Consider the following 19,632-nt stretch of genomic DNA (forward strand, 5'->3'; position numbering starts at 1 on the left):
CAATCAATGAACAGCAGCTGTGCGTCCTCTCCATTTGGTCTTTTCTCTCACTATGCACCCCCACATCCCCAATCAACACTCAAAGGTCTTGCTATTCAAGCTCATTATAGGATCATAAGGAAAATGTTTGGGAAGCAAGGTCCTAAATGGCTGAGTTCTGATGAAAAGACACTGGACTTGAAATGTTAACTCTGCTTTCTCCCTACCGATACTGCTGAGGTTTGCCAGCAATTTCTATGTTTGTCCTAAATGGCTGAGTTGAGAAACAAGGAAATTAGAACTTGCAGTCATACGTAGACCAGGCGAGAAGCTCTACATTGACTTCAGTGCATAGGCAAAGGATCGCATGTGAAATACTCATTTGTGGTTCCCTTTCAGCTGCTGGCACCACTGCTGTGTAATGCTCGCACTTTGACAATGAAACTAGCTTTCCAAAGCAATTGTCTTTATCAAGGTATCATCTACAGAAATATTCAATATATTGCCAGAGAACTAAAAACATTCATTCCTTAAATACTTTATATATAAATACTAAAGTAATAAGAAATTGCTTACCATTAGTGTAGGTAGCGGCAAATTTCACTATAAAGGAAGGAATGAGAAAGATTAAAAGGGTTTTAAAAATTCATACACAGTTTTAGAACTGAGCGTTCATTTTATGTAAGTATAATGAATATATAATTTAGATGTGAATATTGAGTCACAATTAATTAGAATGGACGGCTTTGAGGTATGTAGGGAAGAGGTGTTGGAAATTCTGGAAAGGGTGAAAATAGATAAGTCCCCAGGGCCTGATGGCATTTATCCTAGGATTCTCTGGGAAGCAAGGGAAGAGATTGTAGAGCCATTGGCCTTGATTTTTATGTCCTCGTTGTCTACAGGAATAGTGCCAGTAGACTGGAGGATAGCTAATGTGGTTCCCTTGTTCAAGAAGGGGAGTAGGGATAACCCTAGTAACTATAGGCCGGTGAGTCTCACTTCTGTTGTGGGCAAAGTCTTAGAGAGAATTGTAAGGGATAGGATTTATGAACATCTGGATAGGAATAATGTGATCAAGGATAGTCAGCATGGTTTTGTGAAGAGCAGGTCGTGCCTCACAAACCTTATTGAATTCTTTGAGAAGGTGACTAAGGAGGTAGACGAGGGTAAAGCAGTAGATGTGGTGTATATGGATTTTAGTAAGGCGTTTGATAAGGTTCCCCATGGTAGGCTACTGCAAAACATACGGAGGTATGGCATTGAGAGTGAGTTGGAGGTTTGGATTAGGAATTGGCTGGCTGGAAGAAGACAGAGGGTAGTAGTTGATGGTAAAGGTTCATCGTGGAGTGCAGTTACTAGTGGTGTTCCGCAAGGATCTGTTTTGGGACCATTGCTGTTTGTCATTTTTATAAATGACCTGGAGGAGGGGCTAGAAGGTTGGGTGAGCAAGTTTGCGGATGATACGTAAGTCGGTGGAGTTGTTGACAGTGAGGAAGGATGTGTCAGGTTACAGCGGGATATAGATAAGTTGCAGAGCTGGGCAGTAAGGTGGCAAATGGAGTTCAATGTAGGTAAGTGTGTGGTGATTAACTTTGGTAAGAGTAACAAAAAGACGGGGTACTGGGCTAATGGTCGGATACTTGGTAGTGTGGATGAGCAGAGGGATCTTGGTGTCCATGTACACAGATCTCTGAAAGTTGCCACCCAGGTAAATAGTGCGGTGAAGAAGGCATATGGCGTACTGGCTTTTATTGGTAGAGGAATTGAGTTCCGGAGCCCTGAGGTCATGTTGCAGTTGTATAAGACTCTGGTGCGGCCGCATCTGGAGTATTGTGTGCAGTTTTGGTCGCCATACTATAGGAAGGATGTGGAGGCACTGGAATGGGTGCAGAGGAGGTTTACCAGGATGTTGCCTGGTATGGTAGGAAGATCGTATGAGGAAAGGCTGAGGCACTTGGGGCTGTTTTCATTGGAGAAAAGAAGGTTTAGGGGTGACTTGATAGAGGTGTACAAGATGATTAGGGGTTTAGATAGGGTTGACCATGAGAACCTTTTTTCACGTATGGAGTCAGCTATTATGAGGGGGCATAGCTTTAAATTAAGGGGTGGTAGGTAATGGACAGATGTTAGGGGTAGATTCTTTACTCAGCGAGTCGTGAGTTCATGGAATGCCCTGCCAGTAGCAGTGGTGGACTCTCCCTCTTTATGGGTATTTAAACGGGCATTGGATAGGCATATGGAGGATAGTGAGCTAGTGTAGGTTAGGTGGGCTTGGATCGGCGCAACATCGAGGGCCAAAGGGCCTGTACTGCGCAGTATTTTTCTATGTTCTATGTTCTATAATATCTTAACACGATAGTTTGTCTTAATTGCCCGACAGCTAAACTGACATAATTGTCATTTAGTTTAATATTTTCACCAAATCTACAGACCACTTACAAAACAACAGAGTTTTAAGTTGAGAAATGATGTATTAGCTTGTTAGAAGTTGCATAAGATTAGTATTTTAAATGGCAGTCAATTATAAACCAAATCTTATACACTGAAGGATAGGCCAGAATCTGTACAAAAGAAAGACACTACTTTCTCCCACCATTGAATGTGCTTGAGCTTGAAGAAGAAAAAACAATTGCCATGAACATATATGATAAAAAAAATTGCTGAAATGTAGAATAAAACTTTAAGACATAGGAGCAGAAATTAGGCCATTCAGTCCATCGAGTCTGCTCCACCATTCAATCATGTCTGATAAGTTTCTCAACCTGTTCTCTCCCCATAACCCTTGATACTCAAGAACCCCTCTATTTCAGTCTTAAATATTCTCAATGACCTGGCCTCCACCGCCTTCTGGGACAATGAATTCCATAGATTCACCACTCTCTGGCTGAAGAATGTTCTGGAGAACACCTGGTTCTTGTCTTACGTAACATCCATGCATTTGTGAATACAGATGAAGTTGTATTGTAATATTAATTGACTTTGTTGCACATTCCAAACAGAATTGCACGAGAAGAAGTGTTACTGATGGAAATATATTGAGGGCATGATTGGCAATGTATGATGAGTTTTACTTAACTTAAAATAACAATAAGCGTTGGACTGTGGGAGAGGTGTGAAGATTGTGACCCTGTAAAAATGGCAGGTGTGACCCAGATGTGAAAATCAAGGTACAATAGACCCAGTGTTTTGCCAGTAGAGAAAAGGGGGTGAGCCATTACTGGGGAGGACAACCAGACCAAGTGTTATCAATATTCAAGTATACAAGTGCTCCTTTGTATCATAGGTGTCATAATCAGTAAGGTAAAAATGACAGTCTCAAAATATAACTGTTAGAAGAAATTGGTAGTAGCGTGCTTGATGGACTCCTTGACAACATTGAAGGAGATGGGAGGACATTATCTCTGAATAATCTATGACATCGTTAATATTGCTGCTGCTCACCCTGTTTTTTTCAATCAATCTTTATATTGAAAATAAATTATTCACCAATTAACAGTTGTGTTACATTTTGAAACCATGGGCCAAATATTCATCACTGATTCAGTAAGCATATGACAGGCCAGTTTCCATCACTTAATTTCCAAGTTCTGAAGGAACTTGTGCACACATGCAATTTTCAGCCCAGGGAGTCATGGCAGGCTAGAGTGAAGATTACCATCTTCAGAAGCAAGCCCAAGGCGGGAATGGATGCCCAAACCCAGCAGGATAGAACACCTGCTTTCATTGTCTGGGATACCAGCTCAGACTGCAGAAGATCAGTGGATCCCTAGTCCTCACTACCCATCTATTCCAATTTCGCTCCATATCCCCTTGCCTCCTGTATACCCATGTACTGAGCATCCAATCTGGACTTAACTCATGAGTCCAATAATAAAAACTTGGCATTCCTTGTTTTTACTTTTATTTTTATATGCATGAGCATTTCATCCATCTACTCAAACTAGACTTGGAAAACATTGCTTTTCTTAGGAGCTCCGAAAATTGTCAAGCTGACACCTATTCAAACTTTTTTTAAAAAGCACGACTCTCAAATGGGTTTTAGTACAGGATATAGAATAGGATTCCACTGCATGACTATACTCAGATTTCTAGCACTTAATACATTAGTGCCTTTGAAGTTCACAAATAGATTTTAGGCTTACAATCAAAGAAATTAGGTATCTGTACAGTCATTTCAAAGGCTCAACATATGTCTGGACTTGAAAATCAAAGCAGAAAATGAAGCACAGCATTCATACAACACATTAATATCTGATTCGTAACACTGTTGGATGTAACAGAGAACTTTATCCACAGGAGGAAGTACTGCAATGCATCTGAACACTCACACAATACTGCTCACTTTAATGGTTACTTACCTTTTAAGCACATGAACATAATTAAATATTCTATGATTAGCTATGTCATTTTACACTGTCAAGGTCTTTTAACCTTACCTGTCAAAAGTTTCCTGACTCCATGATAGGTTTTCCACAAGGTTCACAAATGGATTAACATGCTATGTTTTGCACTGACTTCAGAAGGCCAACTATTGAAACTATCAATCCCAGGAAAATTCAAAATTGATCATGCATTTAAAAGTGCATGATTAAAAATTTTGAACCGAATGTCATATTGCGAGAACATCGGGTTACAATCATCATGACTCCTGCACAGGTTAAAATGGTGGCTGACAAATATTGAACAAGAAATTTAAATATAAAGGATTTCACCCCTCCCCAACCTCAATTTTTGCCTTCCTAACTTGTGTTTGACTGGTGTCAGGATATTAAATATGGCCCCATGTTATAGTCTGCCAGCTAATTTGAAATTGACAAGCTCACTTCACTTGTGTGTGTGTTACCGCATAAAATGCTTTACCAAAGGACTAGCAGAGAAGCGATTAGATCATTAATTGAAAACTACATCCACTTCCTCACATCCAGTGCATATATAACAATATATCCTCCTAAATAAAACCATTTCCTGTACACCCATCAAACAACAGAATAATAACTTATCCTCAACACCAGCACATATATTCCAATTGTGAATTCCTCTTCCTCACAATGACTTGCAATAATATTGCACCTTTAATGATATTAACAATCTCAAATGCTTCACGGGCCTGTTATCAAATTTGATATGAAGCCAATTAAACAAATATTAAGCTAGATAACTAAGAGTTTAGTCAGAGAAATCGATTTTAAGAAGTGACTAAAAGGACAGAAGAGAGAAAAAAAGGCAGCGAGATATCGGGAGGAAATTCCTGAGGTTTAGAATCCATGTAGCTGAAGGCATGGCTACCAAACGTCCAGTGGTTAAAATTAGGAATGGTCAAAAAGCTGGAGTTTGCAGAGCACAGATCCAAGGTGGGGGAACATAGTTTTAGGCTGTTGAAGATTACTAAGCCAAGGTGATTTGAAAACAAGGATAGGAATTTTAAAATCATGATGCCGTTTAAACATGAATCAACATGTGGCCTAGTAGTAAGTAGATTATTTAATCCAGAAACTCAGCTAATGTTGCAGGGACCTGGGTTCAAATCCTGCCATGGCAGATGGTAGACTTTGAATCCAATAAGAATCCAGAATTAAGAGTTTAATGATTATTGGGAAAAACCCATCTAGTTCATGAAATAAAAACAGAAAAAACTACAGATGTGGTAAATCAAAAACAGAAGTAGCTGGAAAAGCTCAGCAGGTCTGACAGCATTTGTGAAGAGAAATCAAAGATAGCATTTCTCAGAGGAAGGGTCACTAGACCCAAAACATTAACTTTGATTTCGCTTCACAGATGCAACCAGATCTGATGAGCTTTTCCAGCAACATCTGTTTTCGTATTCAATTCACTAATGTCCTGCAGGGAAAGAAATTGCCATCCTTACTTGGTCTGGCCTACATGTGACTCCAGACTCACAGCAATGTGATTGACTCTTAGCCATCTTCTGGGCAATTAGAGATGGGTAATAAATGATGGCCCAGCTGGCGACACCCTTATTCCATGAATGAATAAAACTAAAATAGATTAACAAGCACAAGGAAATGTTCTGAGACTTAGTGTGAATTAGGTAGCAGAGTTCAGTACCAAAGCTTTGAATGTGAAGGATAGAAGATGGGATTCTGACCAGAAGTGCATTCAATCAGACAAATCTAGAGTAAATAAAGGCACAGTCGTTGGTTTCATAAACTGAGGCAAGGTCAATGTTATCAGATCTTACAGAGATGGAGATATGCTGTCTTTAGTGATGATGTAGATGTCTGGTGGGAAGCTTATCTTATGGTCAAATATAATCACCAAGGTTTGGTTCAACCTCAAATTTGATTTTGAGAGAAACAGGGTCAGAGGCAAAGAAACATAGTTTGTGATAGGATCTAAAAACCATAGGTTCCATTCTTTTACTATAAAATTGAAGAAAATTCCTGCTCATCTGTACCTGATGTCAGACAAGTAGATAGTTCAGAGACAATGGTGGGATCAAGACAAATAAAAGTAAAGCAGAGCTAGTTACCAGCAATATATGTATATGAAAACTGTCACCATGATTCTGGATGTGGGTACTAAGGAGCAGTACGCAAATGAGAAAAAGGAGAGACTATGAATAATAGCCTCAAGGAATCCTAGAGGCAATACTACAGGAATGAAAAAAGAATCAATTGCATATGATTATCTGGCTTTGACAGGAAGATAGAAATGAAACTGGTCAAGTGTAGTTCCAACCAGCAGGACAACAGTAGAGGCTTTGGAGTAAAAGTTTGTTACTGAACCATGTCAAAGGTTGCAGATGAGGTGGGATCGTTTACCCTTGTCATAGTCAATTAAGCTGTCTTTTAATAAAAGCTGACTTTAATAAAAGTAGATTCAAACAAAGAATTCCAAAAAGGTTGTGTTCAAAAACTTCAGAAAAGAAAGACACACACAAGATGGGTTTGTGATTGCAAGAAGAAAAGGATCAAGGATTTGTTTTTGAGATGTCTAATGTCAACAGATTTCAAGCAGCAGAGGCTATAACCTTAGGAGGGCAACCATTAAGCTCACAAAGAAGTCAGGAAAGGAAGTTCAGTGATCAGTAATTTAGTAGGAATACAGTCTAGAATTTACAAATGATGTCTCATCAACAAGGTGAACTCACAGAGGATTAGAGAAGATGGTAGAGAAGCTAGGGAAAAGTTGTAAATTCAGATTAAGGAAAAGAACAGGAATCGGCCTTCTAAGGGAATGGAGGGGAGCAGTATTGGCAACTGATTGGATAATCATGCTCTTTATAAAAAAGTCCACAATCTAATTGCTATTGTAAGATGGAGGAGGCAGCGGGGTTGTTTTAAGGTGATAATAGTGGTGGACAAAAGGAAGAATGTGTTATTAGATTAGATTAGATTTCCTACAGTGTGGAAACAGACCCTTCGGCCTAACCAGTCCACACCGACCCTCTGAAGGGTAACCCACCCAGACCCATTTCTCTCTGAGTAATGCACCTAACACTATGGGCAATTTAGCATGGCCAATTCACCTGACCCGCACATCTTTGGACTATGGGGGGATACCAGAGTACCCAGAGGAAACCCATGCAGACACGGGGAGAATGTGCAAACTCGACACAGACAGTCGCCCAAGGCTGGAATCAAACCTGGGACCCTGGCACTGCTAGGCTTCTTGCACTCTTAAATGATGCACAGTTTTAACGATGGAGAGTATATATATACAATAATGCCCCAGTTGGTCTTGTTTGATCTGGCAATGAATGGTAAATCTAGTTGATTGTTAAATACATTCAAGCTAATGTACCCTGAGTTTACAGAAGCTGATATGAGATCTACATTGGTGGTCTAAGAAGGAGACATAATTCTAATGAGATAAAGGCATCAAAGGTAATGGAAAGATTCATTAAAGAATCAATATCTGTTGAGTATCATAATGGATTAAAGGTAAAAAGGCTATTTGCTAAGAGTTTGAGAGTCTGGGGGTTAGTGACTTGGAAAAAGATTTTCCAGGAATGGACTCCGAAAGAAGCAGATTTGATTTGATTTGATTTATTATTGTCACATATACCGACATGTTGCCGTACATGCTTTACAGGAAAGATACAATGTTACAGCTGTCGAAAAGGGTGCAGAGAAAGATCAACATTAACGCTAAAGACATCCATTAAAATGGCTGTTAACAGCAGGGAAGAAGCTATCCTTGAATCTGTTCGTACCTGTGTAGAAACATTTATATTTTCTGCCTGACAAAAGAAGCTGGAAGAGAGTATAACTGGAGTGGGAAGGGTCTTTGATTATTTTGGCTGCTTTCCTGAGCAACAGGACGTATAGATAAAATCAATGGATGGGAGGCTGGTTTGCGTAATGGACTGGTCTTTGTTCACAACTTTCTGTAGTTTCTTTTGGTCTTGGGAAGAGCAGTAACCAAACCATACTGTCCATTCATTGAGATTGGATGCTTTCTGTGATGCTTCTATAAAAATTTGTGAGTGCCTTTACGGATATGCCAAATTTCCTTAGCCTCCTGAGGAAGTAGAGGCATTGTTGTGTTTTATTTTGACTGTAGTGGGTTTTTTCCTGTGGGTTCACTCTTAAGAAGATAAATCTAATGTCTGCAGCAATGACTGCGGGTACAGGTGCATCCGAGGCTGATGGGATATGTGATATCATTCACTGCCCTTCTACTTAATGCAAACAATAAGCTCAACACGTAGAGATGTACTGTTTCCTGCGATTCTGTTGAACTTCCTTTTGGAGGCCTTTATGCCATTTAAGCCTTGCCACAAATGGCAGGTGTCCATGTGGTTAGCCTGAATCTCAAGTTTAGTTTGGTATTGCTTCTTGACCTTGTGAATGTAGTACCTCAATTTCCCATATAGGTCAGGCTCGCCCAACTTGAACGCCTCAGACCTGAACTTCAGTAAGAAGTGGATCCAATGGTTCATCCATCCTTTCTGATTGGGGAACATTCGGATTGACTTCTTCAGCATGCAGTCATCTATATATTTACTAATGAAGTCCGTAATGGTAGTGGCTGATTTAGGTTGGCCACTGAGTTCTGGAATATGGACCAGTTCACTGATTCTAAGCAGTCCCATGACTCAGACCAACATGCACTACTATCTGTACCGCATTCTCACACTTCAATTTCTGCTTGTGAGGAGGAGTAGAGTGTTGCGGTCTGATTTTCCAAAATGCGGATGTGGGTAGCAGCAGTAGCCATTTCTTATGGTTATATAGCAATGGTCAAGGATGTTCGGACCTTTGTTGGAACAGGAAACCTGTTGGTGGAATTTTGGTAGTATGTTCTTGAGGTTGGCCTGGTTGAAGTCACTGATTACAATGAACAATGGTTCGGGACATTCCGTCGCAAGACTGTTTGTAGTCTTGTATGCTTCAACAAGTAGTCTTCACTTCCGCACGGGGTGGGATGTAGACCACTGTCAGGATAGTGGAGGTGAACTTGTGTGGCAGGTAGTAAGAATGGCATTTCACTGGGACTGAAAATGGGACTTTTTTCATTGGAATATAGGAGGCTGGGGGGGGTGACCATATAAAAGTTTATAAAATCATGAGGACACAGATAATGGGTCTTTTCCCTTGGGTGCGGGAATTCAAAACTAGGGGTCATATTTTAGGTAAGATGAGAAAGTTTTAAAAAGGACATGAAGGGCAACTTTTTTACACAGAGTGATTAATGTGTTGAATGAACTGTCGAGGAAGTAGTGGATTCAGGTACAGTTACAACATTTAATAGACATTTGAATAAGTACATGAATAGGTAAGTTTGGAGGGACATGGGCCAAATTCAGGGAAATGGGACTAGTTTAATTTGAGAATATGGTCAGCGTGGACCAGTTGGACCGAAGAGTCTATTCCATGCTTCATTGGTCTATGACTACATTAAGAGACAGAATTAGTTAAATAAGCCGGTAAACTCTGAGATAAGAAGAACAAGAATTGTTGAGATAGAGGTGGAGGTTCAAATCACCAAGGATAAACGGTTGTCTAGCATAGAAGAGAGTAAAAACTTGAGTGAAAAATTGAATGACATATGAATGGGAGGACAACAATGATATTAAATGAAAAGTGTGAGAAGTGCAGCAAGGTGGAAACCTTAAAGGGAAAGTTACCAGAAGAGGAACATCTCCTCTAAGCTGCATGGTTGCTCAGGAAGTTGCTGTTGTTCATGGACCTCAGACCCTTTGTGTGATGGTAATTTTATGCCATCAAATTGTTTGTGTGGATAATCACAGTATTGATTTTGTGGTCATGTGATATAAACTAACTTGAGACAATAGCACTTCTTATTAGAAGATCAGTGCAGAAAAGGCAGTCAAGATCAACGCCCTCTGAAGGAAGGCATCTTACTCTAAACAAGCAATGGTTATTCACATCTTTTTATGATAAACCGGTTCCTTCATACTGGTTTACTGGATTTCATGTTTGCAGATACCAAGTCTTAGGGCAACTATCATATTTGTGTTTCTGTATACATCCAGGCAATACTGTTAATTCCATAAGTGATCTGTTAAATCCTGACATATATTCAATGGAAGATTATCCAAAGGCCCTTTTACATGTTAATGTCTTTCCAGAGGCATAACCAGACAAGTAGTTCAACCCTGTCCATGTAGACACCAGAAGTGAAGTCACCTATCCTTCAAATTCCATTTTGACAATGCAGTATGTCCACATTGCATAACAAACTAATGTGTATGGCTCAGAGTTACACAAAAAGTAATGGGATAGAAACAGCATTTGAGTCCTTTTCTATATTACTTGGTATGCTATTACTACCTGGCTTCTCTACTCTTAATTTGGTATGCTTACATCTGTGGTTGATTCCAACTGTTTCCATTTATTGCAGGTATAATATAGTTTCTAATCTGGACCTTCCCCAGTTGTACGGAGGTACATTATTATATGTGAACTAGACTGACTCAATTGGTTAGAAGCATAACATTATGTCTGACACCAAATGGCCCCAGGTATTCTGAGGTCAGCCATTTAAGGTTTCTTCAAAATTATGAAATGTCCAGCTTTACCAAAATTGTCTGTCAAGGCAAAAATTAGATCATCACTTCAAAAGTAACTGGCTAAAATATCAACTGCAGAGAACCTACTGTCCATCAGTGAATGTTCATACAGTTTTTGAATAGTTCTTTACCTTCACCAGATGAGCACAGATGTTGTATTAGTGGTACAGCATTTTCCTTCAAGTCATCAATTCCACAAAATGATCATAGCTCTCAGGTATAACAGCTATATTTTTAATGGCCACATTCAGTTCTAAGAATCATTTCAAAATCAGTAATTTTGTAATCGAATAAATTACGAGTTTTGAAGAGATTCAGAATGGAAGCCGTGTATCAAGGCTCCCTCTTCTCCTAAAGGCACAGTTCATTCAAGTTCAGTTTTCTCCTCTTAAACATGCTGATTCTCACTGGGATTCAGATTTATACAATCTCATAATATTTTAGTACAGAAGTAAATTGCCATTCTTCATCCATGAGCCAAAACAGGCACATTAAGAGAGTATTGGATTTTCCCATTGCAGGACAATTCTTGGAATTAGATAAGACGCTAAACTGAGGCCCAGTTTGGTATATTAAGCAAATCCATAATATGCCATAGCACTATTTTGTGAAGAGCAGATAGATTCTCCCCGGTGTTCTGGCAATATTTTAGCCTTCAACCAATGTCATTAAATGCAGATTGTTTGGTTACTAATCATATTGCCATTTAATGGACCTTAGGGTATGCAAAAGATGTGCTGCTTTTCCTTTATTACACTTAAAGTATTCCATTGGCTATAAAGCACTTTTGGACATCCTAGCTCGAGAGGCACAGAATTCTTGCCATTTTTTGGCTAAGTGTGTGTTATGGTGAATTTGGTGGATGATTCTCACTGCAAGGTGGAGTAAAGTTTCTCACTATATATTACCAACCTCACCACTTTGTCTTTTGAGTCTCATGGTGAAAATCAATTCCTATGTCCACATTTTTACCACATGCCATTCCTGGAGCAATTGGCCACTCACTAGAAATCCTGGAATTCACTAGTATCCCTTATGCCCATGCTGTCTAAAAAAGGTTACAATGTGTAAATGGACAAGCATTGTCAGTCCAGAGCTGCCTTCATTATTGTTGACATATACCCCAGACATGGCAGACAGGGTAAAACATCATCCTGTTTTGTGGATATGGTCTTGGACCTCCTGCCACTCAGGATGATGCAAATGTGGGACTTGCTTTTTTCCCAGGACCAGCAGTGGCAACTACAAAAACAAAACACACCAGCCTGGTCTGAGGCTAACATACGGTTTGGAACAGTCTCAGCCTTCTAGAGGAATGTCTAGCACTGTAAGAAGTAGTTCAATATCCATCCGCCATCTATCAGCATGAGTAACATCATGTCTCTTTGATACATTACATTCACACTCTCTCTCTCTCTCCTACAACACTGACTTCCCACTAAGCTCATGATCTACTACTTTCACTAATGCATATAAAATCTTCCCTACTCACTCTTACTCACCCAAACCTTCACTATCAACAGCCATGCATGACCTTTGAGCTGCCAACTCATTCATTCAGGAAATCTTTCCACCTGAATAACAATAAAGCTGTGCCGTCCACTCAGCTTGGACTGGTATTGGAAACTGCACTTGATTTACTACGCTAGATTCTCTGAGTGAAGGCGATCCGTTTGACTGGATTGAGGCCTGATGACAACCGTGGCATGCATCCTGGCTTTGTGGCTGTGCTAAATGGCATTCAAGACAGTAATAATATGAGCCAGGTACCTCTGATTAAGGAGGCAAAATGGAAGAAGTCAAGGTAAGGCAAGGAACGGATGCTGCAAGCATAGAGATTGACTCATACTAAATGAGCTTTATGACAGTGAGTTCATGAGCTGGGTGTGTGTTCCTGAACACAAACTGCTTTTGCTGCAGCATTGCAATGATAGTTACTGGTAAAGCCCAATGTGAAGCACTGAAGTGCAGAGACATCCTGGAAGTGGACCAGAGATATGCCTTGAGGGTTCATAGGCTGGCACATATTGGATGCCAGTGTCAATGAGCATGAAACGTATATGGCTGGTACCCACAAAGCATGTCAGAGATGGTGGTGCCCAGCGTCCAACTTTGAGTTCTTTTAAAGCAAGCAGAGAGTAGACTGCACCAAGGTTTCCATGTTAAGCTTTCACAACAGCTGTTTTGTTGCCAAGCCACTTAAGCAAAATGAGAAGTTATGGCAAGATGGCCTTGACATTGAGACAGCTATCTCACACAATTCTCCCATTTATCTTGCCATAGCCCATATTGTTCATAGCTTGGAAATATTCTGCCCCTCTGTCTTTTTTCTGCTAACCTTTATTCATTTTTCATTCCTTGTGTGGTTTAGACTGTGGACATAAATCTGGATCAGTGGTTTTACTCTAGATGATTTTAAACACGATACGTGACAACATGTGCCCAAAGACTTCTAAAGTCTTCAATGCTGAAGGATGTTCTTGCTATTCTGCTGAACCAAATGGGCTAGACCACTCCCCGGATTTATTCTCAGATCCAAGTTGATTTAGCTCAAGAAAGTAACTGAATTGCCACTAATGAATGCCATAACCTTGAATTAGAGCAAGGAAAGACAGCTGATATTCCTTCTCCTGAATTACTATTCATTGATACTTGCTCTTCACAGTGTTTAATGTTGCACAAGGACAAGGTGAAATTTGGCCACAGTGCTTCCCAGCATACCAGGCTGCATTTCCAACTTCTGTGTGGATGGATTTGGAAGTGACTAAGAGGAAAGTTTAAAAAACACAAACTGGGGTGACTCTTCAATGCAATTCCACCTAAGTGCATTTTCTTGAAGCCATTTCTGTCCACTACTGATTACTTAATCCAGTAGCAGCAGGATACGAATGAGGTCTTATTAAGTCCCCATCTGGGGTCACATTGTCAAAGCCACAATGGTGGATCAGCTCCCTCTGAGGCTGAAGTCCAGCTGTTAGTTGAAGATGGGCACCTGACAGCAGGTCAGGAGAGCATGGGAAGCATCCTTTAAATTTTCCACATATTTCCTGTTCCATGGCTGCCAGAGAACCACAGTTGAGACCACTGACCAACTTGCGATGGAGAGGGGGTTAACCCTCCACATCAATAGCATGGCATCTGTGGCCATAAAGCTATAATTAGTGAGTCATAAAATCCATACAGCCGCAGATAGAAGCCATTCAGCCAATGCTGTCTGCACCAATCCTCCAAACAGCATTCCACCCTATCCTCGTAACCCTAAATTTTACCATAGTTAAACCACATAGCCTGCACATCCCTGGACACTACATGGCAATTTAGCATGTCTAATTCACCTAATCAGCATATCTTTGGACTGTGGGAGCAAACCGGAGAACCTGGAGGAGACACACGCAGACACGGGGAGAATGTGCAAACTCCACAAAGACAGTTGCTCAGACTGGAACTGAACCCGTTCCCTGGTATTGTGAGGCAGAAGTGTTAACTGTGCCATGGTGATCTGTGTTATCTTTAGGCACCCTTGTGCTCTCATCCCAACATCAACAGTGCCCACATAAGAAAGCATCTCATGGTGGGCCAACTGCCTTTTGCTGCTGGTTCTTCTGGTTCGCTGGTCCATTTCCTTAAATGGATAGGGGTCTAGTAGGCACCTTCTTAATTGGTTTTCTCCAGAAAGATTGCAACTAACATCACACCATGCATAAAAGACAGGTCAATGGAGTCGAGACAAAGATCAAACCTGATTTAATTAAGTGGTGGAACTATCGGAGCTATCTATTCCATTCCTACGTTCCTAGAATGGGACAAAATGTTTTTATGACCTTTTGGCAGACAGAGCAGCAGTAAGGGGAGGAGAACTGCAGCAGAGGTTAACAACAGCTGTTTTGAATTTGTCAGGAATTCGGAGCTGTGCAGAGTCAGGAACCTCAGGGTCACATGGGCTTGCTCTTGAATAGAGAGAAGAGAAAAACAGTTAAAAAAAACATTTAATATATCATCTGGGGAACACCTGCCAGGAAGTGAGTAACTAATCAGGGCACCATAATAGTGAAAGGATTGGAGTAAATCTGGAGCAAGTGATGCAACAGAATAAGTGAAATAACAGAAAAAAGATTGTTTTATAAGTCAAACATAGGAGCAAGGAATATTCAAAAACATGAAAAAACATAGAATTCAAGTATCTTTCAAAATGTTCTTAAAACAAAACAACCAACATAACCAAACCATCCCAAACAAAACAAAAAGGCAGGCTGTAAGGTGTTGCATACAGGGTAGCACAAATCCTAGGCTCTGCTACATCTGGGATAATTCACAGAAAGAATGTACTAAATACAGTTCAACACACAAACATTCAAGCATGTTTATGTGCACAATAAAAATATTACAAGTGCTAGTTCAGTACTCAACTTGAGTGACCATCACAACGTTGCCTAATCTTTTTCACTTCACATCCAGACAGTTTCAAGTCGGGATCTCCAGATAGTCATCAGCAGCAGGGAATCTGATGGGAGATCCTCGATGATTAACCCCATTGTTTTTCCAATGTCGTATTCTAATACCATTTTCCGCTTTCCCTGAATCTATTGTAATTTTCCTCATTCGCTCTGATTCTAAGCCCACTCTCCCCTTAATGTCTCTAATCCTAATGTGGACTTATAAAAATACAACTCGTCCAATTCTCTTTCTGCAAAATACATTCTTGTAGCAACAAAATCATGATAGTGAAGTTCTCAGTGTTCCAGGAACAATTAGTGTAACACATCAGTTTTTTTTAAGACAACAAACATAATAAAATGTGGTGGATCTGGAAGGTTTATATTAAGGAATCACCGAATTTTGTCTACTTCTGTGGGTTTCAGTGCACAAAGTGCCAGAACTATCACAGTACATCCTGGAATGTATAATTTACAGAAGTTGCTGATCAGGACATTTCATGGTGCATCAGTTCCTCTCACCTCTTTGTATTTGCAAACAAAGTACAAGTTTCCACAAGTGCATCCTAATTTATTGTGGGATGAATTTAACCATTCCTCTCTGGCAGAAACTGGGTGGGCAGTTTAAATCATCTGAAGAATTGTCTGCCCCAAACCCACTTTTTCCTGCAGTTTCTAACTTTAGCAGGTATTCTGTACAAATGAAAAAGACCTTCAGGATGCCTCTTTAAATATGGCGTTCTCAGAGCCTGACTATTACAACCCTTTGATAAGCAGCATGAAGGAGCTGGAAGGGGCCGACAAAGGCAGGTTTTGTTTCATATATGGCTTCCTTGTGAAGTCAGGAAGAACAAGAAGTGCTCCTCCCATGTCCTGGGTTCACCCTTTCCCTGATTATGAGTCCCTCTTATCCATTTAACTGAGTGTTGAGAACTATTCCTTCAGCCACCTGACATCCATTGCTGCCTGGACAGGAGCTGCTTCCACCAGTTTGGATGGGAGACGAATGACGTCCATGAGGATAAAATCTTCTGAGCCTGCATTTATCAAGATCAGCAGAAAACTGCCCACATTAGACTCCAGTTAAAATCAAAGTTTTAGTCTTTCCCACCCACAGTCAGTACTTAGCTTGATTAACCATCCTTCAAGTGCTAGCCTCAACAACGAGTAATCGAAGCACATTTGTGCATGGGGAATCACAGAAAACTCAATTCTATGTTTGATTTTTTATGTCATGAAATGCAATAGTCCTTCATTTATTTTCTTTCTAATCCAAGGCACTGAGGTCAATTATAGAATGACAGAAGTTAGGAGTTGGAATGCCAGAAAGATATCTAGTCAATATCTAAATGTAACTCAACAAGCCCACATTTTGTTCTGTGTTATCTAATCTGGTTTTAGATAAAATGGTGGAACTATCCCATTGGCCAGATCTCTTTAACAGTGAATCTCACTGTCATGATACTTATTTTTTACTGCCAAGAGCTGAATTTTGTGGTCATCGAGGTGATGGATGTTTGTACCTTCCACAACAAGTAAACATTCAAACATCAAACACTGTCAGGGCAGCTCCAGCACAGGTTAGATATGAAGTAAAACTCCCTCTAGTCTGCCATATTGAATACTCCCAATGCAGACACAGCACAGACTGAATAAAAGACAAAGCTTGTTCATGCAGAGAATTCTAAATGTCCAAGAGAAATTACACAGTATCTTTATCAGTGACAAGAAAGACATTCGCAAAAATCTGCTGCTTTATTTTTGGGACAAACATTAAAGTCACTGCCTATGTCCATCTAACTTTTGATTAATGCAGTAAGAATGATCACAAGCCAATAAGCTTCCACGAACACTTTGTTTATACATACTGTTAAACTCAGAACACTAACCAATAAACTTTAGAATTGCAAATGCCTTTGTCTAGTTAGCGAGTTGAGACAGAAGAACTTAAAAATCAGGATACTATAATACATTTTATACTTCTGAGTCCTTATCTAAATGACTTGATTCTTTTGAAAAACAGTATACGTAAAACGTCTTACCTTTTAAAATCAGGAGATGCAATACCAGGAGTTTAGCCAGCCGTCCCATTTTCTTTTTCTTGTCTTCAGTAAACTTTTCTCTGTTGTTTCAAATCAAAAATAAATTATGACATCATCACAGCTCTCTGCTACTGAAGCTCGTAGCCCTTTTACTTCAACGGACCTGTTTATAAGTTTGGAGTTTTTCTTTAATTGGGGTGGTGTGAGTGGGTGTTGTCCTCTCCTTGTCGGTAAATATTCTTTTTCTTGGTGAGACCAGCCTCACAAGTAAATGCGTCCTTTTTGCCTGCAAATGATTCCAAACCCAAGCTGTTCCTAACTTTGGCAGAGAAAATGTGACTCTCCCGCTAATCACACTCCTCTGCACGACTCCAGATCCTAAGCTATGTTTTCTTCTTTCTCTGTGTGTTATTAATTTGCTTGGAGTTCGAGCAGCTTTGAGTTGTCCCAGCCTCATTTGGCTCTGGGCCATAACACTTTGCCACTTTGGATTTTTCTGACTTATTTTGATTTTCCTTCCCTTTAATCTGAACTTTCCTAGTAGAAACATCATAGCAGAAATCTTTTAACCCTCTGTTTGCTGGTATAATTTGAATTGCAAAATTTTCTTAAAAAGTATACATTGATTCTATGTGAAAGGTTTATATATAAACCTTATATAAAAAACATTTTTGAGCTTGGATTTCAAAAAAAAAGTTGTGTATGATTGTTGTTTACTTTGGTGAAGGATTTTCTTTAATTTAAGTCAGTGTCGTTCCAGAACAGTGACCTAATCCAATTTTTATCAGAGAGGTGAGTTGCAAAGCCAATAGTGTTAATGGAAAGATGTTTATATTGTTGGGTATACAACAAGTAAACATGCTCAGAAGAATTTCTCCCAGGAGTAGTCAGGGCAGTTCTGGAACCAGTTATCTCAGCAGAAGTTTTAGTTTATGAAACTTCTAAACCAAGAGGGTCTGGTTAGAAAAATGCAGGTTTTTAGAACGAAAAAAAGTTAAATTCTCTGATTTGAGGAAAGTTCAAATCAGCAGATTTAGAACGAACTCATAGATCTGTCTCCAGTCCACAGGAAAGAGCTTGGAAAGAACCAGTAAAGCAATCCCTAAAGTGTTGAGATAAGTGAAATATCTCTGAAATCAAGTCTCTGTAATGTCAGGAAGTAGGTTGAAATTTTGTTTTCCTGTGTGTTTTAAATCGGGTCAACTGTCTTTGATGTTTATATAACTTGTTTATTTTTATTTCTTCGAGAATTGAGTTTTTGTTTAGGTGCAATATTCATTTTCATCTCATTTTGATGCAGACTGTTCCTAAGTCCTGTGAACAATAACTAATTCCCATGGACTTTCCCAACTGCCCTCTTCATAAGCGGATCCAGGCAATGAGTGTTTGCAGACTATTCAGTTATAAAAATTATTTGATCTTGGGATTATATGCCACTGTACACTGTCAATGATTAATTACAATGAAAACATTAAGAATCAACTATTAGTGTGCCACTGTAGTCACATATTGCCATACCAGGATAAACATGGCAAGTTCCATTTTTTTGAAGGATGGTAATCATCCAGTTAGGTTCAAAATGGCAAGGTTGTGCTCAGTTGTGCACCAACTGCAAATTGTAAAACCAAGTTCAGTAACGATACAATTTGTATGCACAACTAAATCTCCAGTTTATTCAGACATCAGCACCATTTACTTTTGCAAATCCTATTGCTGTAATAGTAGGCCTTCTTAGAACATAAGAACTAAGAGCAGGAGTAGGACATCTGGCCCTTTGAGCCTGCTCTGCCATTCAATAAGATCATGGCTGATCTTTTTGTAGCCTCAGTTCTACTTACCTGCCCATTTACCATAACACTTAATTCCTTCACTGTTCAATTTTTTTTATCTTAGCTTTAAATCTTTTACTGAGGAAGCCTTAACTACTTCACTGGGCAGGGAATTCCATAGATTCACAACCCTTCGGGTGAAGAACTTCCTTCTCAATTTCGTCCTAAATACACTCCCCCTAATTTTGAGGTTATGCCCTCTGATCCTAGTTTCACCCACCAGTGGAAACATCTTCTTTAGTTCTGTCTTATCTATTCCCTTCATAATTTTATATATTTTTATAAGATCCTCCCTCATTCTTCTAAATTTCAATGAGTACAATCTCAGTCTACTCAGTCTCTCCTCATAA

At 39.6% G+C, this 19,632-nt stretch overlaps 1 protein-coding gene across 4 annotated transcripts in view; it reads right to left on the reverse strand.

Moving 5' to 3' along the window:
• LOC122540343 (matrix remodeling-associated protein 8-like) overlaps positions 1-17,873 on the reverse strand; it is a 62,452-nt gene extending 44,579 nt beyond the window's left edge. Inside the window, exons 1-3 of one of the 4 annotated variants that reach the window (XM_043675918.2) lie at positions 17,617-17,870; positions 17,454-17,533; positions 556-582 (exon numbers count right to left, since the gene is read on the reverse strand). In XM_043675918.2, the coding sequence (XP_043531853.1) occupies positions 556-582; positions 17,454-17,502 (76 nt within the window). In that variant the 5' untranslated portion in view covers positions 17,503-17,533; positions 17,617-17,870. Of the gene's footprint in view, positions 1-555; positions 583-17,453 lie in introns of all 4 variants that reach the window. The other 3 variants (XM_043675920.2, XM_043675921.2, XM_087980445.1) reach the window with 3 other exon arrangements.
• Between the last annotated feature and the right edge of the window lie 1,759 nt (positions 17,874-19,632).

This window comes from Chiloscyllium plagiosum, unplaced genomic scaffold (genome assembly GCF_037043375.1).
Source record: "Chiloscyllium plagiosum isolate Xiang-an unplaced genomic scaffold, Cpla_swu_hap1 HiC_scaffold_37, whole genome shotgun sequence".
In the NCBI taxonomy this organism is placed as follows: Eukaryota; Metazoa; Chordata; class Chondrichthyes; order Orectolobiformes; family Hemiscylliidae; genus Chiloscyllium; species Chiloscyllium plagiosum.